General features: G+C 41.7%; 3 protein-coding genes across 11 annotated transcripts in view; 2 read left to right on the forward strand and 1 right to left on the reverse strand.

Annotated features, from left to right (window-relative positions):
• The first annotated feature begins 14 nt into the window (after positions 1–14).
• duox (dual oxidase) lies at positions 15–18446 on the forward strand. 3 transcript variants are annotated; one of them, XM_058076018.1, is made up of 35 exons: positions 18–417; positions 3234–3531; positions 3828–3942; positions 4009–4092; positions 4178–4342; positions 4532–4719; positions 4817–5018; positions 5222–5388; positions 5983–6046; positions 6688–6784; positions 7572–7662; positions 7768–7870; positions 8860–9032; positions 9112–9287; positions 9359–9477; positions 9557–9694; positions 9768–9881; positions 9950–10152; positions 11207–11392; positions 11547–11772; positions 12002–12095; positions 12635–12810; positions 12871–12940; positions 13017–13052; positions 13117–13295; positions 13358–13588; positions 13664–13763; positions 14686–14735; positions 14808–14935; positions 15009–15162; positions 15281–15513; positions 16032–16190; positions 16274–16429; positions 17906–18034; positions 18117–18446. In XM_058076018.1, exons 3-35 carry the CDS (start codon positions 3882–3884, stop codon positions 18237–18239), a joined length of 4575 nt encoding a protein of 1524 aa, XP_057932001.1. In that variant the 5' UTR covers positions 18–417; positions 3234–3531; positions 3828–3881; the 3' UTR covers positions 18240–18446. The 3 variants fall into 3 exon arrangements, with proteins under 3 accessions (XP_057932002.1, XP_057932000.1, XP_057932001.1); XM_058076019.1 differs by having other exon boundaries at positions 15–417; positions 13475–13588; positions 14686–14935; XM_058076017.1 differs by having other exon boundaries at positions 16–417; positions 14686–14935.
• duox2 (dual oxidase 2) lies at positions 722–4185 on the reverse strand. 2 transcript variants are annotated; one of them, XM_058076025.1, is made up of 7 exons: positions 3815–4185; positions 3061–3163; positions 2916–2973; positions 2697–2831; positions 1987–2194; positions 1697–1911; positions 722–1634 (listed from the first exon to the last, which is right to left on the reverse strand). In XM_058076025.1, the coding sequence occupies exons 3-7, from the start codon at positions 2959–2961 to the stop codon at positions 1414–1416; spliced, it is 825 nt and encodes a 274-aa protein (XP_057932008.1). In that variant the 5' UTR covers positions 2962–2973; positions 3061–3163; positions 3815–4185; the 3' UTR covers positions 722–1413. The 2 variants fall into 2 exon arrangements, with proteins under 2 accessions (XP_057932008.1, XP_057932007.1); XM_058076024.1 differs by lacking the exon at positions 3815–4185 and having other exon boundaries at positions 3061–3499.
• A 2010-nt stretch (positions 18447–20456) lies between the features above and the next one.
• tjp1b (tight junction protein 1b) overlaps positions 20457–22137 on the forward strand; it is a 78815-nt gene continuing 77134 nt past the window's right edge. For all 6 annotated transcript variants that reach the window (XM_058075564.1, XM_058075566.1, XM_058075567.1 and 3 more), the window contains exon 1: positions 20457–20991. In XM_058075564.1, the coding sequence (XP_057931547.1) occupies positions 20553–20991 (439 nt within the window). In that variant the 5' untranslated portion in view covers positions 20457–20552. The remainder of the gene's footprint in view (positions 20992–22137) is intronic.

A 22137-nucleotide genomic window follows, 5' to 3' on the forward strand; every position in this document is an offset into this window, starting at 1 on the left:
GTTAGCATGTGATCTCCCCCTGTGCATAGACCCGGTCAGCCGTCTCGAGTCAGTTCGTTCACTCATGTTCACGTTCGGTGTTCATGTTCGGTCATTCTCTCGGTCTCAGTCTTTCACAGTCAGCTAACCCCACCCACCCAGCCACAGGGCGAGGTGCGACGATAGGATAGAACTGACTCTTCACTCAATCAAAAAAAAAAAAAATAATAATTTGCAACTGAACGGACTGAACGGGTATTAAAGGGGCGGTGACCTCGTTCATTCAGTTCACAAAAATAACTACTTCTTTTGACCCGTTCGTTCATGACCAACACACCACTAGTCTTTTGACAGGAAGTATTGAATTTGAAAACATGGCGGCACGCAAAACTGCACATTTTTTCGTGCGAGAAGGAAACTAACCATCTTATTAATGTGGTAAAAGACAGAAAAATGTTTATGTCCTTTATAGACAAGTACTATAGGTCCTGGGTTGTTCATTAACCTGTTTGCTCACACATGTAAACAGGTTATTCCGAATGGAATATTGACTGCATGTAAACGTAGTGACTGATGTACTATTCCATTTGCAATACATTGTCCTAAATCCTAAAGAGACAATGATAAAATAGATCAGTGTTCATTTACACTACAATGTATACAGTATGGTTAATCACAACACATACATACGGTACATTAAGGTATGACTATAAGGTCAATGTAACACATTCAAATCTTCAAGTATAGACCAGAAAAATAGTTGAGATGGACTCATGTATTTTCCAAAACAAATGATACAAAGTCAATGACACTATTATTATTCATAGCAGCTACACCTGCTAATACAGTACATTGAGAGATAATGGCATACAATACAACAGCTACTGTATATAAAAAAGATGCACAGTAATTTGAGTTACAGTAACATTTAAATACGGTATGTTTGTGATTGTGGTCGTACAGTAGTTACTGCATCAGCATGTTTTAGTTACATACACAAGGGAGCTGTGACTCATAACCAAAACTCAAAGTTGCCATTGTTGGCATTTACTTGTGATTTTTTTTTAACCCGCAGCAGTTTTTTTTCGACAATTTTCCTCTATTTGTGCATATTTTTATTTCATACTCTTAATAGAGTTGCTGAGGTAAGTTTGTTATATTTCTTAAGAGAAATACAACACATTTTCAACATTTAGTGGTTGACCGTGTATGTCGACATTGTGTTGTACAGCAATAAGAACCACACGATGGCCCAGGACTTGATTATATTGTGGACATAAGCGGGCTCTACTGTACACACACTTGTCAGTACAGAAATTGTACAAATTCAAATGTAGTTATTTGAACACAAATGACATTTTCTTCTGCTGAAGTATTAACGTTCATCTCCCGTCATTGTTAAATTAACCACGGCAGCCATTCATTTCAACCTAATTAGCAAATTTGAAATGTGGATGCACTGACCTCAGTGACCTTTGTCGACGTGTGTGGTAAAACCATTATTTCATCAAGGTAGGCTGAATTCAAGTACGTATCCCCATAAGAAATATCATCTTCATAACTGTCAATACAAACGCTGAAAGCCTCGTTTATCTTCTCGGGTAGCATAAAGTTCAGTATCACCACCAGAACCCCGATGATTGCACACAGAAAACCTGGAAAGTATCTGAGTTAGTTCAAAAATATACAGAGGTCATATAAAAGTACAAATAGTTACCAGTGGCTAGAGCCAGCCAGAATGAAAGGCTGTACTGGGTTTCAAAGGTGGCTTCTCCGATAGAGAAAACACACTGTGGTGCATGCATGATGGCGGTGAAGGTGGCCAAGGATGTGAAGACGAAGGCGGCTGTAGCCAACATCATGTAGCCGCCATACAAAATGACTGGCATGGAGAAAAGGATATTGGCCAACATCCAGCAACAAAACGCAGTCCTGGTGGGAAATGCTCAATTAATGTCTGCTACTATACACCATTATGATGTCACCAATCTGTTATTATTTATATACCAAAGAGTAGCAGACGCATATCTTCCGGAGTGTCTGTAATGAAAGATGAGGCCACACGGGCTGCTCAGAGTGAATTTCTCTGCAATGTACAGGATGGGGTTGGGTAGACCTTTCTCCAATGCTTCCTTGTACTCCTCCTCGATGGTGTCACGCCAGGTGAACATCTCGTTGTAGTCGATAGTCTCATTGAACTGGATGACAGGTTTCCCTGCAGAGAAAAATGCTCATATTTACACCACTGGGCAATGCTATGCAGTGTTGTTGTGGTTCATGTAATCTTAAGCTTATTTTACAGGTGGTTCTTGGGCACTAGACTTTGATGTAAGTCGAGTTTTGGCGAAACGCAAGGACCATCTGTACATACAAATGTAGAAAAACGACGTCAACAAACCGCCGTAGGTTTAAAAATTGCCCATTCTCCTTATATCTTGTTGAGTTTAGCTCTTTAGCTCATGTATTTTGTTTTTTCATACCTCAGATATGTTAGAACATTATTGCTAAAAAAACATACTGGTACTATAAATGACTCACCTTTTATTAATTCATTCATTTTCTACCAATGAATGAATGAATTAACCTAGCATGTTTTTGGAATGTGGGAGGAGACTGGAGCCCCCGGAGAAAACCCACGCATGCACGGGGAGAACATGCAGACTCCACACATAGATGACCGAGGGTGGAATTGAGCCCTGGTCTCCTAGCTGACTCACCTTTTAGTGTAACATTAATTCCGTACAGTCCGACATGCAAGCCAATCTCCGCATGAACCACTGCATTGCTGAAAGACTTGTAGGTAGCATTTGTGGTCATCCGGGCCTCAGCCCAGTTGTCAGTAAAGTTGAGCGCTGCAAGGAAAAGAGGGAGAAGAGCTATAAGATGATTGTGACTAGAGGAAAAGTGAGATTTTAATAAAAAATATATGCACTTACCCACAATTACAGAACCTACAAACAAGCTCAAAATGATTCTCAACATCCAGAAAAGGCGCTGATTGAAAAAGAAAATACATAAATTAGATTAAACAATGACAATCTAATTTAGCAGCAGTGGAGTATTTTGAGAAGCTGCACTCACCGACTTTCCTCGAATTCCAGGCAGAATGAGAAGTAGACTCAATGTAAGCACAAGGAAACACGTGATAACAGTCAGTAAGTGACCATTGAAGATGAAGGAGGTCCTTTGTAGAGGGTAGAAAGGGTAAATGTCATTGTAGAAAGTCATGTTGGCTCTACTTCTTGTGGTTGCAGGCACAAATAACACAGTTCAAGTGCGGAGTGCACCTTGGAAGAGAAGGAGTGAAGCGGCGAGTGTAACTCAGGAAAAGGCATGAACCTCTTATATACACATGAGGAGAGGAGGATGCTTTATGCTTTGGGAAAAAAAGTGGAAAAGAGGTGGGATATAGAGTGGATGACAATCCATATTTGGAAAAAAACCCAGGTCACATGTAGGTGCCGATAGGAGGCAGGACACTTTGCTTCAGTCGCACCATCTCTAACCTGCTCTTGCACTCTACTCCCACACTACCTTCAACTTCCACACTGGGTAAGCCTGGCTCCTTCTCTCATTATCAAATACATTGATTTATTTGGAGAACATGATCAGAATCCATGTGGTATAATATTTTTTTGAAAGAAACATACTTGTCTCCTGCAAAATCAATGAATATGTTCTATGAAATAGAATCATAGAAGAAAATTAAACATTCTAATTAAACATACATTATACTCCTTTCACAAATATATCATGGCAATATTATGGTATGACACTTCCAATACACAGGAAGTGGCACACAAACATGCCCTAGCATTGGTAAATATGACTTTACCTGCACTTTTCAGGGGTTCTTCACAACTCTTTGCCTGCAGACTGAACTCAGGAGTTTCTCTGCATCAATGGATTTGCGTAAGCGCGTTTGGAGTGTGAGTGCAGTGTTTGGCTTGCTGCTTCTTGTCGGTGAGTAGACATGTTTACCAGTTACACATAAAATTAATAATAACAACTCATTACCATTTGCAACAGATTCACTTTGTGCATTAACATGGGAGGTTCCTCGCTTTGATGGATGGTACAACAGTTTAGGGTGTCCTAAACGTGGAGCCGTAGGTAACTTAAAATAAATCAATAAAATAAATCAATAAAAAAAAATAAAGCTGGATTTGCACTACCTGATTGGTGTGTGTGCCTACAGGATCGCGTCTCGTGAGGCTAGTACCCGCGCACTTCCGGGATGGAGTCTATCAAGCTCAGCACGAGCCACTGCTACCCAATCCGAGACGACTGAGCCTCATGATCAGTGAGGGCACTTCCGGTTTGCCATCAACGAACAACCAAACTGTGCTTTCTTTGTTTTTTGGTAAATAATTTCACGTGCGCTTTTTGTATTGTTATTTTTTTGTACGTCATGGAATAGGTTTGTCTTTTCCTGTTAGTACAATCCTTAATTCTTTAAAGCACGAGAAGTATATGTCATATCTAACAGTACGTTATGATAATAGATCAATATATGCATTATTCAAGGTAATACAACTACTTTTTTTTTCAGGTTATCATATTGTATTTGAGATAATTAACTCAAGAGCTACTGGGTGCCCACCTGAATTCATGAACATCCCGGTTCCTCGAGGTGACCCTGTTTTTGACCCAACTGGTACTGGTGAAGTTCTGCTGCCCTTCCAAAGAGGTCCATGGGACAAAGACACCGGCCAGAGTCCAAGCAACCCTCGAACACCGGTACTAATAGAAATATGATTGTTGTTATTTAAGCTGTATTCAATGGACCTTATTTATTGCCATGTCATTTAATAAACAAAGTTAAATATGATTCTAGGTCAATATGGTCACAGCATGGATTGATGGCAGCTCCATCTATGGCCCATCTACTTCCTGGTCGGATTCTCTGAGAAGCTTCTCTGGGGGTCTCTTGGCCTCCACCTTGGAGTGGAACATGCCGAAAGAGGCAGCAGGACACGGTCTCATGTGGAGCGCTGCTGACCCCGTATCAGGTCATCATGGACCTCAAGGCCTCTATGGTAAGTAAGATCAAGTATGATTTAAACTTGCACAGAAATCCAAATGATAATGTACTTTATGGAGGTCTGATTGGATCAGAATACTATGTACTAATGTACTACTGGCTATATTACGTTACAAAATGAAAATGGCCAAGAGCTACTCATTTTTGTAACATTCCCTGAAGGTAAATAATTCCCTCATTTCTATCTTGTGTATCCAGAGTTGGGAAATGCTTGGGCCAATGAGAACATTTTCACAGCAGCAGAGGGGATTATCTGGTTTCGTTACCACAATTATGTTGCCTCCAAACTGCAAGAGGAACACCCACAATGGTCAGACGAGGAGTTGTTTCAAAATGCCAGAAAGACAGTTGTGGCCACATTCCAGGTAAAGAGTAAATAATAACCATACACCTATAAGAGTCTTGAACCAGTCATGATGTGCTATACATATCACTATATGGACAGTTACTATGGTACACATAATGTAATTGTATGGTCATATCACCTCGTACTGCAGTATGGGACAAAAAAATTACAAAAAAAAAACAAACCCACCTTAAACTATATTAGGAAAGCAGGAAGTGAACAAATGTAACAGTTACTGATTGTAAAAGTACCAGATGGAGGGGTAGGATTTAATAAGCTTTGCTTCTTCCTACTCCTTTTGGACATGTGGAAATGTGAACTGATTATGTGATGCATTCAATTGTAATCTGATACATGTTCAAATGAAATAAAACCTAAATAAAATTCTACTTGTAAAAAAACAACAACACAGATTTTACATTCACATTACATTCCAAAGTAGCACATTTCAGAATATATTCATTATTGTGGTTGTTACTTCTCAGCAGATACTAATATTTACTTAGACATACTCGTTTCAAGTTTCAAGTCATTAAAAGTCAGCTTTGCCATTTGCGGTTCACGATTTAAATACAAAAATACAACTCTTTCATTGTTTTATTCTCCAAAACAGAATATTGCTCTTTACGAATGGCTGCCTGTATACCTGGGAGACAGAACTCTTCCTCCATATCCAGGTGAGAATTAGAACAGAGAGCATGTACACACAAGTGGAGGGCAGGAACAGCTGCTGGTAATGCACTAGTGACCACAAGTCTGTGTGAGGTGAGCCATTGTTGTTGTCAAATGATATGCTGTTTCAGCAGAGCTGCTGAATGAGCACTCACACTTCCCACACTGAGGCCCTGGTATCTCATAAAACGAAGTTTTTTTTTCCACGATATAGCCTATCATCCACACGAGCCTGCGGAAGGTTTTCAAAACCTCTGACCAAAGTGTGGATTTGGAGAAAAATAGGGTTATGTGTTTGGGTATGGACACAAATAATAAGTTATAGGTTTCCAAATGTCACTGCCTGTGACAAAGTATGCTGTGATGTCACACGCAACCTGTGTTTACATCAGAAACAACATGGATGCCCTCAGAGCTGTGTTGGTAGTAGCTATTGTTCAAGTGCTTTTTGCTTGCTTGTTTTTGCAAGCCCAATTACTGCTTCACGTTGAAGAGCAGAGGCAAAGAAGCACTTTGAGCTTGGTCATTTTCTTTAGTACTTACTTTAGTATGGATTGTTTTTATTTGTTTGAATGAATGATTATATTATTTAGATTATATCTGAATGATGTATAAATTGTGACTAGTCTCCTGTCTTTTTCTGCAGGCTATCAGAAATTTGTTGATCCTGCAATCTCCCCTGAGTTTCAGGCTGCTGCTATGAGATTAGGCATCACTATGGCTCCACCTGGGGTTTATATGAGGTATTTTGTTTTTAGTGAGTCACCTTGGATTCATCACTTGTCAATTATACGACTGGTACACAAAGTTTCACATTTGGGAATGAGCCCTGAAAAAAGTTTGGGATGGCTCAAAACGCTCGGGTTCAGAAGGCGTGGTAAAACTGCCCCTTTGTGATGTCACAGAGGAGCGGACTTCCTTATATGGGCGTGGCTGTAAGCCAGCGTGGCTGACTGCTCTGTCAAGCAGACATTTAAAAAAGATACAGCGCCGTTTACTATGAACTCCTATACCGTTTATCAACTCCTACTCCTATAAAGTGGGGTTGGCAGCTAGCGGCACAAACTGGAAGTCCTTCTATAAGCACTCGGGAGTGTGACCAACCGCAGCGGAGTGGTGCATGCCTGGAGGCCGCCCGTGAACAGAGACAGTTTCCGCAGGAAACATGAAATCCAAAGGAATACAGCTGAATAGGTGCAGCTTCTGGAAGAACTAAAAAGCTTTGTGCGCTGGTTATTGTGTGTAGCTGCTCTAAAGGAGTCTATAATTCAATACTAAAGGCTGAAAAATGAGCATAATAGGTCCCATTTAAAATTTGTCCAGGTTATGAATAATATATGACTCAGGAATCCACAAAAACATACGGAGAACTCTACATGAAAGGGCCTGGGCTGAGATTGAACCTCAGATTCCAAACCAAAACCTTTTTACTGCAGTAACAACCTCTGTACTACTGTCTCATACATTGTGTAAATACACAGCTGTTCTAATAAATATCATACTAACCAATGGATCTCTTCTTTTACGCAGGAACAGAACCTGCCATTTTCGGAGCACGATCAACATGGATGGGAGTTCATCACCAGCCTTGCGTCTGTGTAACAGCTTTTGGAAACGTCAGGTGCATAATTGTCACACTACAACATTATGCTTGTATTGTACTGATACAAATGCATTTCATATACATATATCCACCATAAACACCAGATTTTAATTTTGTTGACAGGACATCAATGTGAAGACTAGTCAGGATGTGGATGACCTGATCATGGGCATGACCTCTCAGATTGCTGAGAAAGTTGACCACATTGTTGTGGAGGACCTAAGAGGTGGGACAGCCTTTGAATTTGCCAATCACAGAGCACATGTGAATTTGCCAAACAACCATTCACACTCACATTCATACCTATGGACAATTTGGAGTCACCAATTAATGTTTTTGGAATGTTGGAGGAAACCGGAGTCCCCGGAGAAAACCCACGCATGCACGGAGAGAACATGCAAACTCCACACAGAGATGCCTGAGGGTGGAATTGAACCCGGGTCTCCTCGTGCTAACCACTATCCGCCGTGCAGCCCAAGCATAATACCTAACAATCAATAAAGTAATTATTATTCCCAAGTCTAACATGTATCAAAAGCATAATGTAAGTCAGGGGCGTGCAATGTGCGGCCCACGGGCCACATTAAGCCCGCCATATGTCTTAACTGACTTGCATTGCTACTGTGGCACACTTGAGTCATACAGGAAATAGTCAGATGCAATCTTTAGGTTGTACATACAGTAAATGCAATCCAAACAACACAACACGTAGTACCTACTGTGCCATGTTTGCATAGAAATAAATACCTATGCAAAGTACCCATACCAAAATTACACCCATACAGTCATGCCACAAGGCATGCTGGGTAGCTTGTGGTAGTCTTACAACATTTTGCCGTGTTGTTATTTTAATTTGATTGCAAAATATGTTGAGAAGGTCATCAGGGAAGTAAATTGAGGGACATTACATTCTCTCGACATCTGTTCATAGCTCATATGGATTACCCAGCATGCCTTGCGGCATTTGTAAATGACAGTTTACGTAACGTGTTATGTTTACCGTTTAAACCCCCACGTAGTAGTAGCAGTTGATTCATGTTGTACTTGCTGAAGTTGTGTTGTGTTTTTGTTTCGTTGCACTGTGAGTAAGCATGTCCTTCTCATATATAGACGGCACCTCGGCCCAATTTTTTAACCCAATGTGTCCCGTGAGTCAAAAAAAATTGCCCACTGATACAATTTTACACTCTTTACCATCTGGATTTGCTCTGACAGACTTCATGTACGGACCTCTAAGATTTACTCGCACAGATTTGGTAGCACTGACGGTTCAAAGAGGGCGGGACTTTGGTCTTGGCAGCTACAATGAAGTCAGACAAGCGCTGGATCTGCCACCTATAAAGACATTTGAAGACATAAATCTCGAGCTCAACCGGACCAACCCGCAGGTTAAACCGAGAATTATTAATTCATGGACAATTATCCGACATAGACAACAAGCGTCTAAATGAAATTGCACCTCAACAGTTGCTCCGTAAAGTTGCACGACTTTATGATGGCGATGTTTCCAAGCTGGAGCTTTTCCCTGGAGGACTGATTGAGTCATTTGGGAGCCCGGGTCCAGTTTTCTCTGCCATTATCTTGGACCAGTTTGAACGCATTCGGAATGGTGACCGCTTTTGGTTTGAGAACAAACAGAATGGGTAAGCGCCTCTCGACTGTTTATCTTCATGATGTGTGTATATTTTTTTTATGAAGACGTTTCTTCTCTCAGTTTGTTCCAAGACGAAGACATCCAAAGGATCCGCAATGTGACTTTTCATGATGTCCTTGTTGCAGTCACGAGCGCTGAGGCTTCAGACATACAAAACAGTGTATTCTTATGGAAGAGTGGTAAACTGTGATTTTAGTCCATAAAATAAAAATTATATTGTAGTATATGTATCCATGACAATGTTCTTTCTGTCCCTAGGTGACCCTTGTCCTCAACCTGCTCAGCTGAAAGCATCAATGCTCCATCCCTGCACTAATGCAACCAAACTTAATTACTTTGATGGGAGCAAAGCTGGCTTTGGGATATTTATTGTCATTCTATTCCTCTTTCCAGTTGGTGTGTATAATACGCTCAACCTTTTATGTTTGTATTGATATCACTATATATCAAAATGACTCTTCCCTTACAGTTAGTTATTCAGTGGCCTGCATGGTGGCATATCTTCAAAAGTGGCGCTATAGGAAGTTCCAGAAAAGACATGAAAATGTTGTTAGAACAGACGATACGGCTTCTGGATTTCCTGGTAAGAATGTTAAAAATAGAATGAAATGTAAAATATTCTGTTTTGATACTCAGCATTTTATTGTCTAGCATATGAGTGGCGAGGCTATAGAAAACCTCTGCATCCCATCAAGGTGGACATCAGAGAGAAGAAGTGCCTGCACATTCAGGACAGATCTGGAGCCTCTCTCCGCTTCCTGAATCTGGACAAGCAGCACTGCCTTGATGTGCTTCTCTCAAATGATCGCCAGTGTAAAGCTATGCTGCTCAAAATACCCAAAGAGTATGACCTGGTTAGTAGCTGTTTTTTTGTTTTTTTTACACTTAACTCATTCACTCCCAAAGACGCAGTTGTACGTGAAAGACCCAAAGAGGTGATGATGCAACTCCACAATTGATGACAGCATTTTTTATTGAGAACTCATTCATTCATTAATTCATTTTCTACCGCTTTTCCTCACGAGGGTCGCGGGGGTTGCTGGAGCCTATCTCAGCTGTCTTCGGGCGAGAGGCGGGGTACACCCTGGACTGGTGGCCAGCCAATCACAGGGCACATATAGACAAACAACCATTCACACTCACATTCATACCTATGGACAATTTGGAGTCGCCAATTAACCTAGCATGTTTTTGGAATGTGGGAGGAAACCGGAGTACCCGGATGCATGCACGGGGAGAACATGCAAACGCCACACAGAGATGGCTGAGGGTGGAATTGAACCCTGGTCACGTCGCTGTGAGGTCTGCACGCTAACCTCTCCGCGTGTTGAGAACTAAAACTGAAATTTTACTGAGACATACTTATGTTCTACTGCTGATTAGTAAAGAACGGAAAGAGGTAGAAACAACCTTTTTTTCTGATGAAAGGTGAGACTCTAATCTTTATATAGGTACATATATACATATGTATATACAGCCAAGAACATAATATTCTGTGTGACTTGAAAAATCAGTCAAAATAATCAAAGATAGCTGAGATTGAATGAGTTAATAATAATTTGTAGTGCATGAGAAAGTGTAAATTAAACCTAGCTCTCTTTGACCACATGGTCATTTATCAACAATTATACAGCACATCACAGCAGCAATAGAACCAATGTTGTAATAGTGGTAAAGAGCAAACTGCTCCGCCAGTTAAATAAAGCTGACACCTCATGGCACTTGAAATGCGGCTACTGTCACCACGTCAATGTTTTATGATCCAGTGCTAATTGGAGACCATGGCGTTTATTTGTTTTTGTAGCTCACTCACCCAAACTCAGCGGGTCATTGAGCTGATGGATTTATAGTACTTGGAGTACTTTTGGAAAATGTAATATCGTACACTACTTCCCCATTCACACTCAGGTGTTATTCTTTGATGATGAGGGCAGACGTGCAGCATTCCTCAAGTGTCTCCACCCAGAGATGACTGACCTCAGTCACGAGATTATACTGAAGGAGATGAGAGAAAAGGAGCTCCTGAAGGAGGCCTTAACAGGAGAACAAAGGGCTCAGATTGTGGAAACATTCATCCGACATACTTTCTCCAAGGTAATTGTTGGGTACACCATTGATTCCCAAGGTGGCTCGTGCACACCCATAGAAACAACACATCCTGCTTACACACATTCTGTCTAAATTAAAAATAAATACATATTTATAATGACACTCTGACGTTATAATGACACACATTTGTCCCATGCAGGTTTTAGATATAGAAAAATGCGATGCCGGGGACCTGAGCGGTGTTTGCCGCAAGAAAGCCAAAGAGCTTCTACAGTGCGAATTAACGGCTGCAGAATTTGCTAATGCACTGGGCCTCAAGTCAGGCTCCTTATTTGTGGACTCCATGTTCACGCTGGCTGATAAAGATGGCAACGGCTATCTGTCCTTCCAGGAGTTTCTTGATGTCATGGTCATTTTTATGAAAGGTAAAACATATGACAACACAAATTCAATATTATGTACTTTGACCATTTTAATTTGAGTAAATGTAACACTTTTTATTCTACTGAACATGGTTCCTCAACCATCAAATTAAATATGATTTCACCATTTAATTAGACTGAGCTGAGACCCTGTGAAAATATGCTTTATATATGCTATATAATATGCTTTATACAGATAATTAGATTCTTACTAATGCTAATGCTTTTACAGGGTCCCCTGAGGAGAAGTCAAAACTGATGTTCTCCATGAATGACATCAGCGGAAGCGGTTATTTATCAAAAGAAGAATTTACCAGGATGCTAAGGTTTGATCAGTTGTTGGTTCCTTTTTCAAGTTGCATTTTCAAAGTAAAAGGTCAAAGTCAAAGTCAACTTTATTGTCAAATACATGCTCGACATGCAGCATACATGAAATTTCAGTCCTCTCGGACCCCCGGTGCAGCAAGTAATAAATTCATTAATTCATTCTTTTTCTACCGCTTTTCCTCACGAGGGTCGCAGAGGGTGCTGGAGCCTATCCCAGCTGTCTTCGAGCGAGAGGACTGGTCGCCAGCCAATCACAGGGCACATATAGACAAACAACCATTCACACTCACATTCATACCTATGGACAATTTGGAGTTGCTAATTAACCTAGCATGTTTTTGGAATGTGGGAGGAAACCGGAGTACCCGAAGAAAACCCACTCATGCACGGGGAGAACATGCAGCAAGTAATAAATAAAATGACAAAAACTAAACTGGATAAAGACTACCTTCAATAATAAAGACTACCTTTAATAATAAAGACTACCTTCAATGATCCTTTATGATGTTAATGTTTTTTTATTGTCAATTCGTTGAAGGTCTTTGATTGAAATCTCAAACGGTGCACTGTCAAAGCGGCAGACGGAGAACGGCATCAGTGCCATGATGCAGGCGGCTGGGTTCGATAAAAAAGAGAAAATGACCTGGGAAGACTTCCATTTCCTGCTGCGGGATCATGAGAGGGAGCTGCAGTTTGCCCAGCTAAGTGTTAAAGGTAAAGGTTATCCTCCATCTTCTGAACGTTCATGATTGATAAGGGTTGTTGTTCATGAAGGGGCGGAGCAACAAGGAAGTACATTTCTTCGTCGAGACCAGAGAGTTTCCTTTATCTGCCCAGCGAGCAGGTAAGCTGTAGGAAACAGGAAAACCAAACCAAAATGCTCCATGATTCCTTGTTCATTTATTTTATTACATCATCAGCAAGGCAGATGGGCTGGATATACGCAGACGGAAAAAGTATGCAGATTTTCTCAAATTGTTGACTGTTGAAAACAAAATCAATAGACTTGATTCATTTCAGGTTGGATCTCACCAATCCAAACGTATACGTGAAGCCCAAGCGCGAGCGGTTCATAAGAAGTCCCATCAAGCAGAAAATCCAACAGTTCAAACGATTCATTGAGAACTATCGTCGCCATATTGTCTGCTTCATTGTGGTCTATGGAGTCACAGCTGGTGTGGCCCTGGAGAGATGCTACTGTAAGGATAAATTGCTCTGTGTCTTTTTTTTTAATGATATTTATGATATGTATGCACTCCAGACTACAGTTTGCAGGCCACATCTACAGGCATCCCTGAGACTTCAGTCGTGGGCATTGTCGTGTCTCGAGGTTCAGCCGCCGCCATCTCCTTTCTCTTTCCGTACATGCTCCTCACAGTGTGCCGCAACCTCATCACGCTTTGCAGAGAGACTTTCCTGAACAGATACATCCCCTTCGATGCCGCCATTGACTTTCATCGTTTCATGGCCGTGACTGCCGTCGTCCTCTCAGGTAGTCCAGACCTTATGGTATAATTTTAGGGTGCAGTAAATCCACTTGTTTCTAATAACAATGCATTGTTTGTAGTTGTTCACAGCTTGGGTCATGTGGTCAACATCTACATATTTTCCATCAGTGACCTCAACATCCTGTCTTGTCTGTTCCCAAAGGTTTTCGCCAACAATGGGTAATATACCTGACTTTTGTAGACATATACAATGTCTCAGAAAAGTGATAACAGTCCTTTATCACATACTACAGTATTAATTGGCCCTGTACCCTAGAAACCGCCCATGAATGATACGGGAAAAGGCCCAAATGATACTGTGTCAAAGCCCAGGGCAGTGATACTGATAAAATATAGAGTTTAACCATGTCCAGTATCAGCCCCCGTAGCTGTCCACTCAGAGCGCGCTGCTCTGGTATCGTGCCCGTGAAACAACCAATCAGAGAACAGCGCACGAGCGTGAACACACAGCGTTTGTTTTGTCACTGCAACTATAAATATTCCTAGTGCTTCTCTGGTCATCAAAAAACCCAAACTTGATAAATGGAACTTTAATTGTCAGACATTGATAAGATAAGACTATTATTGTTGAAATATTTTTGCAATTATTGTGTTTACACTGTTTAGATATAATACATAAACTGAAAATTTTCTGGAAACAAAATGGTCTTTTGATTAAATAGTACGTGATAATAAGCTCATGATTAAATAGTATGTGATAATAAGATCATCACATGGTTTGTCTGGTATCAGGCCCAGTATCATGCCCCCGCGTGCCAGTATGATACTGACACTTGGGGGCATGATACCTGGCCTGATACCAGACAAACCATGTGATAACCTATAGTAATCAAGAGACCATACTATAAAAATGGAACTTTGATATACTTTAGAGTAGTCAGCCATTAATGAATTACCTTAGCTGGCAACAAGAGCACCAAGATAATTGTGTTTTTCTTCCAGTCAAGCAGGGTGGAGGTAGGATCATAGTCAGGGGCTGCACGAGTGCTGCCAGCAATGGGGAGCTGCAGTTCATTGAATCCATGTGACATTGTAGCAGTATTTCTCAGCATTCAGATGTTTTTGTTCGTTTTCACGTTAGGTCAGAACTTCCTCTCAAGTGGTCGTGGTGGTTTTTTCAAACCGTTCCAGGTAGGTTAGGAGATCCTTATGTCACAAGCGAGTATGTTTCTTGTTACACTGCACTGTTTGCTCTCTTGACAGGGCTTACCGGTGTCCTCCTTCTCTTCACGATGTCGTTCATGTATGTTTTTGCCTCCCGTTATTTCCGCCACATCAGTTTTCGAGGGTTCTGGGTCACACACTACCTTTACATTGTTGTGTATATATTGGTAAGTGATTTAAGTACTTGACAAACACAATTCAGTTTTAGGGGTGTTGTACTGGTATGTTTTCATCCAACAGATAGTTCTTCATGGCAGTTTCGGCCTTCTTCAAGAACCGCGTTTCTACATCTTCCTCATCCCACCTGCATTGCTCTTCTTGCTGGATAAACTCATCAGTCTAAGTAGGAAGAAGGTGGAGATTCCTGTAATTAGAGCAGAGCTGCTGCCTTCAGGTGAACCTAAGTCTGTTTCCTACAATAAGTAATCTTGGCCTTATTCCTCGGGTATAAGACAATTAACGCACACTATTAATAATTATTCTCCCACATCCATCGGTCGTGCTCCCTGCAGGTGTAACTCATCTGGAGTTCAAACGACCACAAGGGTTTGTGTATCGTTCTGGACAGTGGGTCCGCATCGCATGCTTGCTGTTGGGGACAGATGAGTACCACCCTTTTACGCTGACATCAGCCCCTCATGAGGAGACCCTCAGCCTGCATATTAGGGCTGTGGGGCCCTGGACCAGCCGGTTGCGAGAGCTCTACAGTGAAGAAAGTCTGCTTCAACTTGGAGCTCATCCAAAGGCAGGAGGAGATGAATGTTCTTACCTTTTGCTGGTTGACGGTCGGCTGCACGGTGTTCGAGTGGTTAGCGTGCAGGCCTCACAGCTAGGAAACAGGAGTTCAATTCCACCCTCAGTCATCTCTGTGTGGAGTTTGCATGTTCTCCCCGTGCATCTCTGGGTATTTTGTTTTCCTCCCACATTCCAAAAACATGCTAGGTTAATTGGCAACTCCAAATTGTCCATAGGTATGAATGTGAGTGTGAATGGTTGTTTGTCTATATGTGCCCTGTGATTGGCTAGCGACCAGTCCAGAGTGTACCCCGCCTCTCGCCCGAAGACAGCTGGGATAGGCTCCAGCACGCCTCGTAAGCAGTAGAAAATGAATGAATGAATGAACGGTTGATGGCCTTAAAATTTAAATAAATAACAATTATTCACTAAAGCTGTAAATTGATTAAGTGTAGGTGTGGCTTCTTCTCCCACACCGAACATACTTAATTAATTGCAAGTGTTTGTATTATCCTCCTTTGACCACAGCTGTACCTGGATGGCCCATTCGGAGAGGGACACCAGGAATGGACTGACTTTGAAGTGTGTGTCTTGGTGGGAGGAGGAATCGGTGTCACGCCATTTGCCTCCATCCTCAAAGACCTGGTGTTCAAGTCCTCCATCAAGTCCAAGATTCAGTGTAAAAAGGTGTCCCCAATATCAAACATTTCTTCCCGCAACATGTCACATCATCCAACACTGCCTTTGCGGATGAACTGTCATTTTGTCAGGTCTACTTCATCTGGGTGACACGCACACAGCATCAGTTTGAGTGGGTGTCAGACATCATCAGGGAGGTGGAGGACATGGACTCGCTGGAGCTGGTGTCAGTTCACACTTACATCACTCAGGTGGCCGAGAAGTTTGACCTCCGCACCACCATGCTGGTGAGCATGTAAAAAAAATAAAAATGAATCTATATAATCACAAGACGGACTCAAGGATGTCCAAACTATGGCCTGCGGGCCGGTGAACTATTTTTAACTGGCCCGTGTCATTTTGGTCATTTTCCCACAGGATCAATTACATTCTAATTACAGTAGTGACCCGAATATAAGACTACCTTTAATACAAGACAACCCTTCTTTTTCAATGAATGATTGTTTTACATGTTCTTCCCGTGTGTGCGTGGGTTTTTTCCGGTTACTCCGGTTTCCTCCCACATTCCAAAAACATGCATGTTAGGTTAATTGGCGACTCTGTATGAGCCCTGCGATTGGCTGATAGATAACTCTAATGCACCACAAGGACACAGAACACAATGCATATGCTGTTAAAAAAATACTTTGTCTTACATTTTTATTTACCCTCTCTTTAGCCAGCTCTTGTTACTTTTTGGAAAAGTTTGATCAACTTTTGTATACTCTAAAAGCCCAGTTTGGAGACGTTTTTATAGCCTAGCTATACATACACTAATCCCTCATTTATCACTGTTAACTGGTTAAAGACCTGACCGTGATACAGTATATGAATCATTGTGAATTAATGGGATATTTTGTACTTAGAGTTTAATTTAAAACTTTATTCATTTTCTACCGCTTCTTCCTCATGAGGGTCGCGGGGGTGCTGGAGCCTATCCCAGCTATCTTCGGGCGAGAGGCGGGGTACACCCTGGACTGGTCGCCAGCCAATCACAGGGCACATATAGACAAACAATCATTCACACTCACATTCATACCTATGGACAATTTGGAGTCGCCAATTAACCTAGCATGTTTTTGGAATGTGGGATGTGGGAGGAAACCGGAGTCCCCGGAGAAAACCCACGCATGCACGGGGAGAACATGCAAACTCCAGGGTGGAATCGAACCCTGGTCCTCCTAGCTGTGAGGTGTGCGCGCTAACCACTGAACCGCCGTGCCGCCCTAATTTAAAACTTTCAAAATATATTTTTTTAACATTCTAAGAACCCTGTAGACATGAAACAACACCTCATAACTACTTTCACACCAATTTAACCAAATATAGTAAACATAATACTGTATTGTAATAGAAAATATGACATTAAACATACTGTAAACAAGAGTGTAGAAAAGGCACCATGTTTTGAAGCCGTTGTGGAATTTACATAAAAGTTATCAAAATCTCTCACTCACAAGAGAAAAGTTACTTTCCGCTCTGTAACAACAACATAGGAAGCATATGTGAGAGACACAAGATGTGGGTGGATGCTGTGTGAAGCTGAGCCAAGGATACTGAACAATAACTTCCTGTACTGCATAGTTCAAACAGGTTCTCTTTGTAAAATGTTGTTATACTGCAACTTTGGTAATTAAGTTGTCTTCTATTCGATATTGCCATATGATATGAGCATGAAAATATGTTTGTGTTCATTTATTTTCTTGTTTTTCACGCATGAATAGTACGTGTGTGAGCGCCACTTCCAGAAAGTGTGGAGCCGCAGTCTTTTCACCGGCCTGAGGTCCGTCACTCACTTCGGCCGTCCGCCTTTCGTTTCTTTTTTCAGCTCACTGCAGGAGGTTCACCCAGAGGTCAGTCCTTTTTCTTTATGCCTATATACCCATGAGTGACCCCATTTAATGTATTCACTAGACTGTGTGTTATTTCCTGCAGGTGCCTAAGATTGGTGTCTTCAGCTGTGGGCCACCAGGACTCACCAAGAACGTGGAGAAAGCCTGTCAGCACATGAACAAGAGGGACCAGGCACTGTTCATGCATCACTATGAAAACTTTTAAATGGCTGATCATGTTATTGATGCAGGTGCTGGACAATTTAGAAGGATATTTTTTACCAAGATCAGGCTTTGAAAACAAACTCAAGATCCAAAGTGGGTCCTGAAATTGTTTAAATTGTTGATTGTCAGATTCAAATGTAAAATTCATAAATTTATTCATTTTCTACCGCTGCTGGTAGCGGCCTATCCCAGCTGTCTTCGGGAGAGAGGCGGGGTACACCCTGGACTGGTCGCCAGCCAATCACAGGGCAAATTTAGACAAACAACCATTCACACTCACATTCATACCTATGGACAATTTGGAGTCGCTAATTAACCTAGCATGTTTTTGGAATGTGGGAGGAAACCGGAGTACCCGGAGAAAACCCACGCATGCACGGGGAGAACATGCAAACCCCACACATAGATGCCCGAAGGTGGAATCAAACTCGCTGTGTGGCCTGTGCGCTAACCACTCGAACACTGTGCAGCCTCAAATGTAAAATACATATGTAAAAATATCAGGGCTTTCAAAATAAACACATTCATTAAATAACATTTTTGTGCACCGCACGTAGGCCACACAGCAAGGAGACGTGGGTTCAATTCTCTGCTCGGGCATCTCTGTGTAGAGTTTGCATGTTCTCTCTGTGCGTGGGTTTTATCCGGTATTCCGGTACATGCATGCTAGATTAATTGGCGACTCCAAATTGTCCATAGGTATGAATGTGAGTGTGAATGGTTGTTTGTCTATATGTGCCCTATGATTGGCTGGCAACCAGTCCAGGGTGTACGCCACCTCTCGCTCGAAGACAGTTGGGATAGGCTCCAGCATGCCCACGACACACATGAGGATAAGCGATATAGAAAATGAATGAATAAACCTCACCCAATACTCGTTGATCAAATGGCACCCTCTTGTGGTAAAGAGTGTTCCACTTGCCTCCGCACCATCTGATGTCTTGTACAAGGTCACCCTGCTTTAGACCGCATTACCTTTTTCTATAGATTTTCAATACAACGCATTAGGCTCCCCTTGAAATGTCCTTCCAGCACTCTTGTTTGCTCCTGACTTAAGCCTGATGTCTCATTGTAAGGGCTTGACACCCATGAGAGAATGTTTTCATCTTATCTTAACTGAGGGTCACATTCAGGCAGGGTTGCATAACGCTATTGAAAGCACACAATATTCCAGCTCATAATGAGATGCTTTAAGGAGAGGGATATATTATTGTAATAATTTTTTAAAAGGACTAAGTTTTCAACTGAGGGCCATTGTGATGTTACTTATTTGACCCAGGAGCCGCCAGTTGCATATCTAAGCTGAAGGATAAACCCGTTAGACCAGCGGTCTCAAACACGCGGCCCACGGGCCAAATGTGGCCCGCAGGACACTAGTTTGAGGCCCCCGCCTTGATATGAAAGTTTAATGTTAGTGCGGCCTGCGCAAGTTTGATATGGATGCTGTATGGTATCATGTACCCAGAAAAAATTATTACGTTTGATTAATGTTCATGTTAAAGGTTAAATGACTGTTAATAGTTATGCTCCCTATCCATGTGGAAGTGGTAAGTTTTTGGCTATTTAAGTTTAAAGGAAATAACTTGAAGGCTACCATTTAGGTCGCTAGCTCTCTAGTTTGCGAGTTAGCATGTGTCTCAAGACCCTGCAGTTGCGCAATATGTTGTAAATAAAAAGAGTATAAATGTGACTATAGTTGTGTCTCCAGGGCTCTAATAATGCTTTGTTCATTTTAATCTTGTCTACCCACCAACTATATGTGGTTTCTTAAGTTTTTATTTGCCGTTTTATTATTACTATTATATTTATTTATTACTGATTGATTGATTTTCTTTATTCTTGATTTGTTTGTTTATTTTTCATCTTATTTTGTGTAGAAAAATAAAAATTAAGATATTTGAGAACAGTGGAATGTTTTATCAGAGCTTTTCTTGTAGAAAATCGGAACCAAAGTTTATTCATTTTTCTGTTTTTAGCAATTGAGGGTTTTTTTTTTTTTTTGGAAAACCTGATGCGGCCCAGTCTTACCCAGACCCTAGCTCCAGTGGCCACCAGGTGAATTGAGTTTGAGACTCCTGCTTTAGACATATTGTGATAAATAACAGGGTATTGTGAAATATGTTGAGGGTGTCTGCTCAGTGTGTTGACCGTTTGCATTGGTGTATTTAAGAGTCTGATAATCTTCTTAGTGGCGGTAAGTACCCAGCTAGAACTCTGCTACTGTCCAGATTGTGTCTTCCTGACTGGGACAACAACAACAACAAAGTGAACTTCTACAGGAATATGTGGCATGGTGGCTTCTCTGGCATGAAATATGCACCTCCCCTCGTTTGGGAAGTGTGCTGACAGAGCTGTGGAAGAAGTATTGGAGGGCCTGCTCAACTTGAAGATGTTCGGCAGCGGCACCAAGAAGTGGTTTGTGAGGAAGCACAAAAGGCAGCAGCTGCAGAGGTCCTCCAGGAGGCCGTGTGCCAAGCAGAAGAAGCGCTGGGCTGCAAAGATACTCAAACAGCACAGGCAGAAACTCCTGAGTGAACTGGATGTCAACACTGTGCTCCCATACTTGGTCTACGACAAGGTGTTCTCACTTGGAGAGTACAAGGAAATACTGGGACAAGACTCCAGCAAGAAGCGTACCGAGATATTTCTGGATCGTCTTTCTTCCAAAGGACCTGCTGCCTTCTGCTCCTTTTGCTCTGTCCTGGAGGAGGTGTGTCCCCACCTGCTCACCTGCTTTCTACTGGATGGAGACGGTACGTTCATGACATCACACAATCAACAATTTCTTTAGGTGTCATTTTAATCCACCAAAGGTTTACTGTAGCTAAAATAAAATAACCCAATAATAAGAATATTATTTTAAAAAGTGAATACAGTGGGAAACTGCTTTGCATTAAACCAGCACTGCACTGCAGACTAAGAGCAAACAAAAATAGCCTCTTAAACCGGGGATGGCTGAGGGGATTACTGGGCCGACAGCATTTGTAACTAGCCAGTGACAACATAGACAACATATGGTCAACGTGTCTGCAGTCTGGGACACACTTCCGAACCAATATGATAGCCTGTGCATGTTAGGCAGTGCATTGAGGATGACATTATGTGTGTTTCTTATTTTACATCCATAAAACATGCAATAGCTTGTTGATAAATTAAGACAGCATCGAAACCTAATAATAAAATATGTTTGGTATTAAATGTTTTTTTTTTTTTTTTAAAGAAAATTAATATTAGAAATTGCTGCATATACCTAAATTGAACAATTTTGACAACCTCAGTTCATTTTGTGCAGTATTTGTTATGGTACACTTTGTTTATTTACTGAACACAATGAATATTCAATATACAATACGTAGATGTATAAATGTGTAAATATTTGGACTGTCAGTTGATGTTGGCTGCACGGTGTGTGAGTGGTTAGCGTGCAGCCCACACAGCTAGGAGACCAGAGTTGAATTCCACCTTCGGCCATCTCTGTGTGGAGTTTGCATGTTCACTCCGGTTTCCTCCCACATTCCAAAAATATGCTAGGTTAATTGGCGACTCCAAATTGTCCATAGGTATGAATGTGAGTGTGAATGGTTGTTTGTCTATATGTGCCCTGTGATTGGCTGGCGACCAGTCCAGGGTGTACGCCGCCTTTCGCCCCAAGACAGCTGGGATAGGCTCCAGCACCCCCGCGACCCTCGTGAGGAACAAGCGATAGAAAATGAATGAATGAATTAATCTTGGAAATTAAGGCTGCTCGGCGGACGAGTGGTTAGCGTGCAGGCCACACAGCTAGGTTCCCCTCTCGGGCATATCTGTGTGGAGTTTGCATGTTCTCCCCGTGCATGTGTGGATTTTCTCCGGGTACTCCGGTTTCTTCCCACATTCCAAAAACATGCTAGGTTAATTGG

The sequence above is a fragment of the Doryrhamphus excisus genome, chromosome 6 (genome assembly GCF_030265055.1).
Source record: "Doryrhamphus excisus isolate RoL2022-K1 chromosome 6, RoL_Dexc_1.0, whole genome shotgun sequence".
Classification (NCBI taxonomy): Eukaryota; Metazoa; Chordata; class Actinopteri; order Syngnathiformes; family Syngnathidae; genus Doryrhamphus; species Doryrhamphus excisus.

What these genes read in the sequence shown, in the direction of transcription:
- duox2 (XM_058076024.1), bottom strand. Translation starts at nt 3,207, where the DNA reads ATGACTTTCTACAATGACATTTACCCTTTCTACCCTCTACAAAGGACC. An exon ending in TGTAGGTTCTGTAATTGTGG is followed by an intron (nt 2,832 to 2,915) that starts GTAAGTGCATAT and finishes TTTTCCTTGCAG; the next exon opens with CGCTCAACTTTACTGACAAC. An exon ending in CTGGCTGGCTCTAGCCACTG is followed by an intron (nt 1,635 to 1,696) that starts GTAACTATTTGT and finishes GATACTTTCCAG; the next exon opens with GTTTTCTGTGTGCAATCATC.
- duox (XM_058076017.1), top strand. Translation starts at nt 3,882, where the DNA reads ATGGATTTGCGTAAGCGCGTTTGGAGTGTGAGTGCAGTGTTTGGCTTG. An exon ending in CAGTTGTGGCCACATTCCAG is followed by an intron (nt 5,389 to 5,982) that starts GTAAAGAGTAAA and finishes TCTCCAAAACAG; the next exon opens with AATATTGCTCTTTACGAATG. An exon ending in TGTTGTGGAGGACCTAAGAG is followed by an intron (nt 7,871 to 8,859) that starts GTGGGACAGCCT and finishes TTGCTCTGACAG; the next exon opens with ACTTCATGTACGGACCTCTA.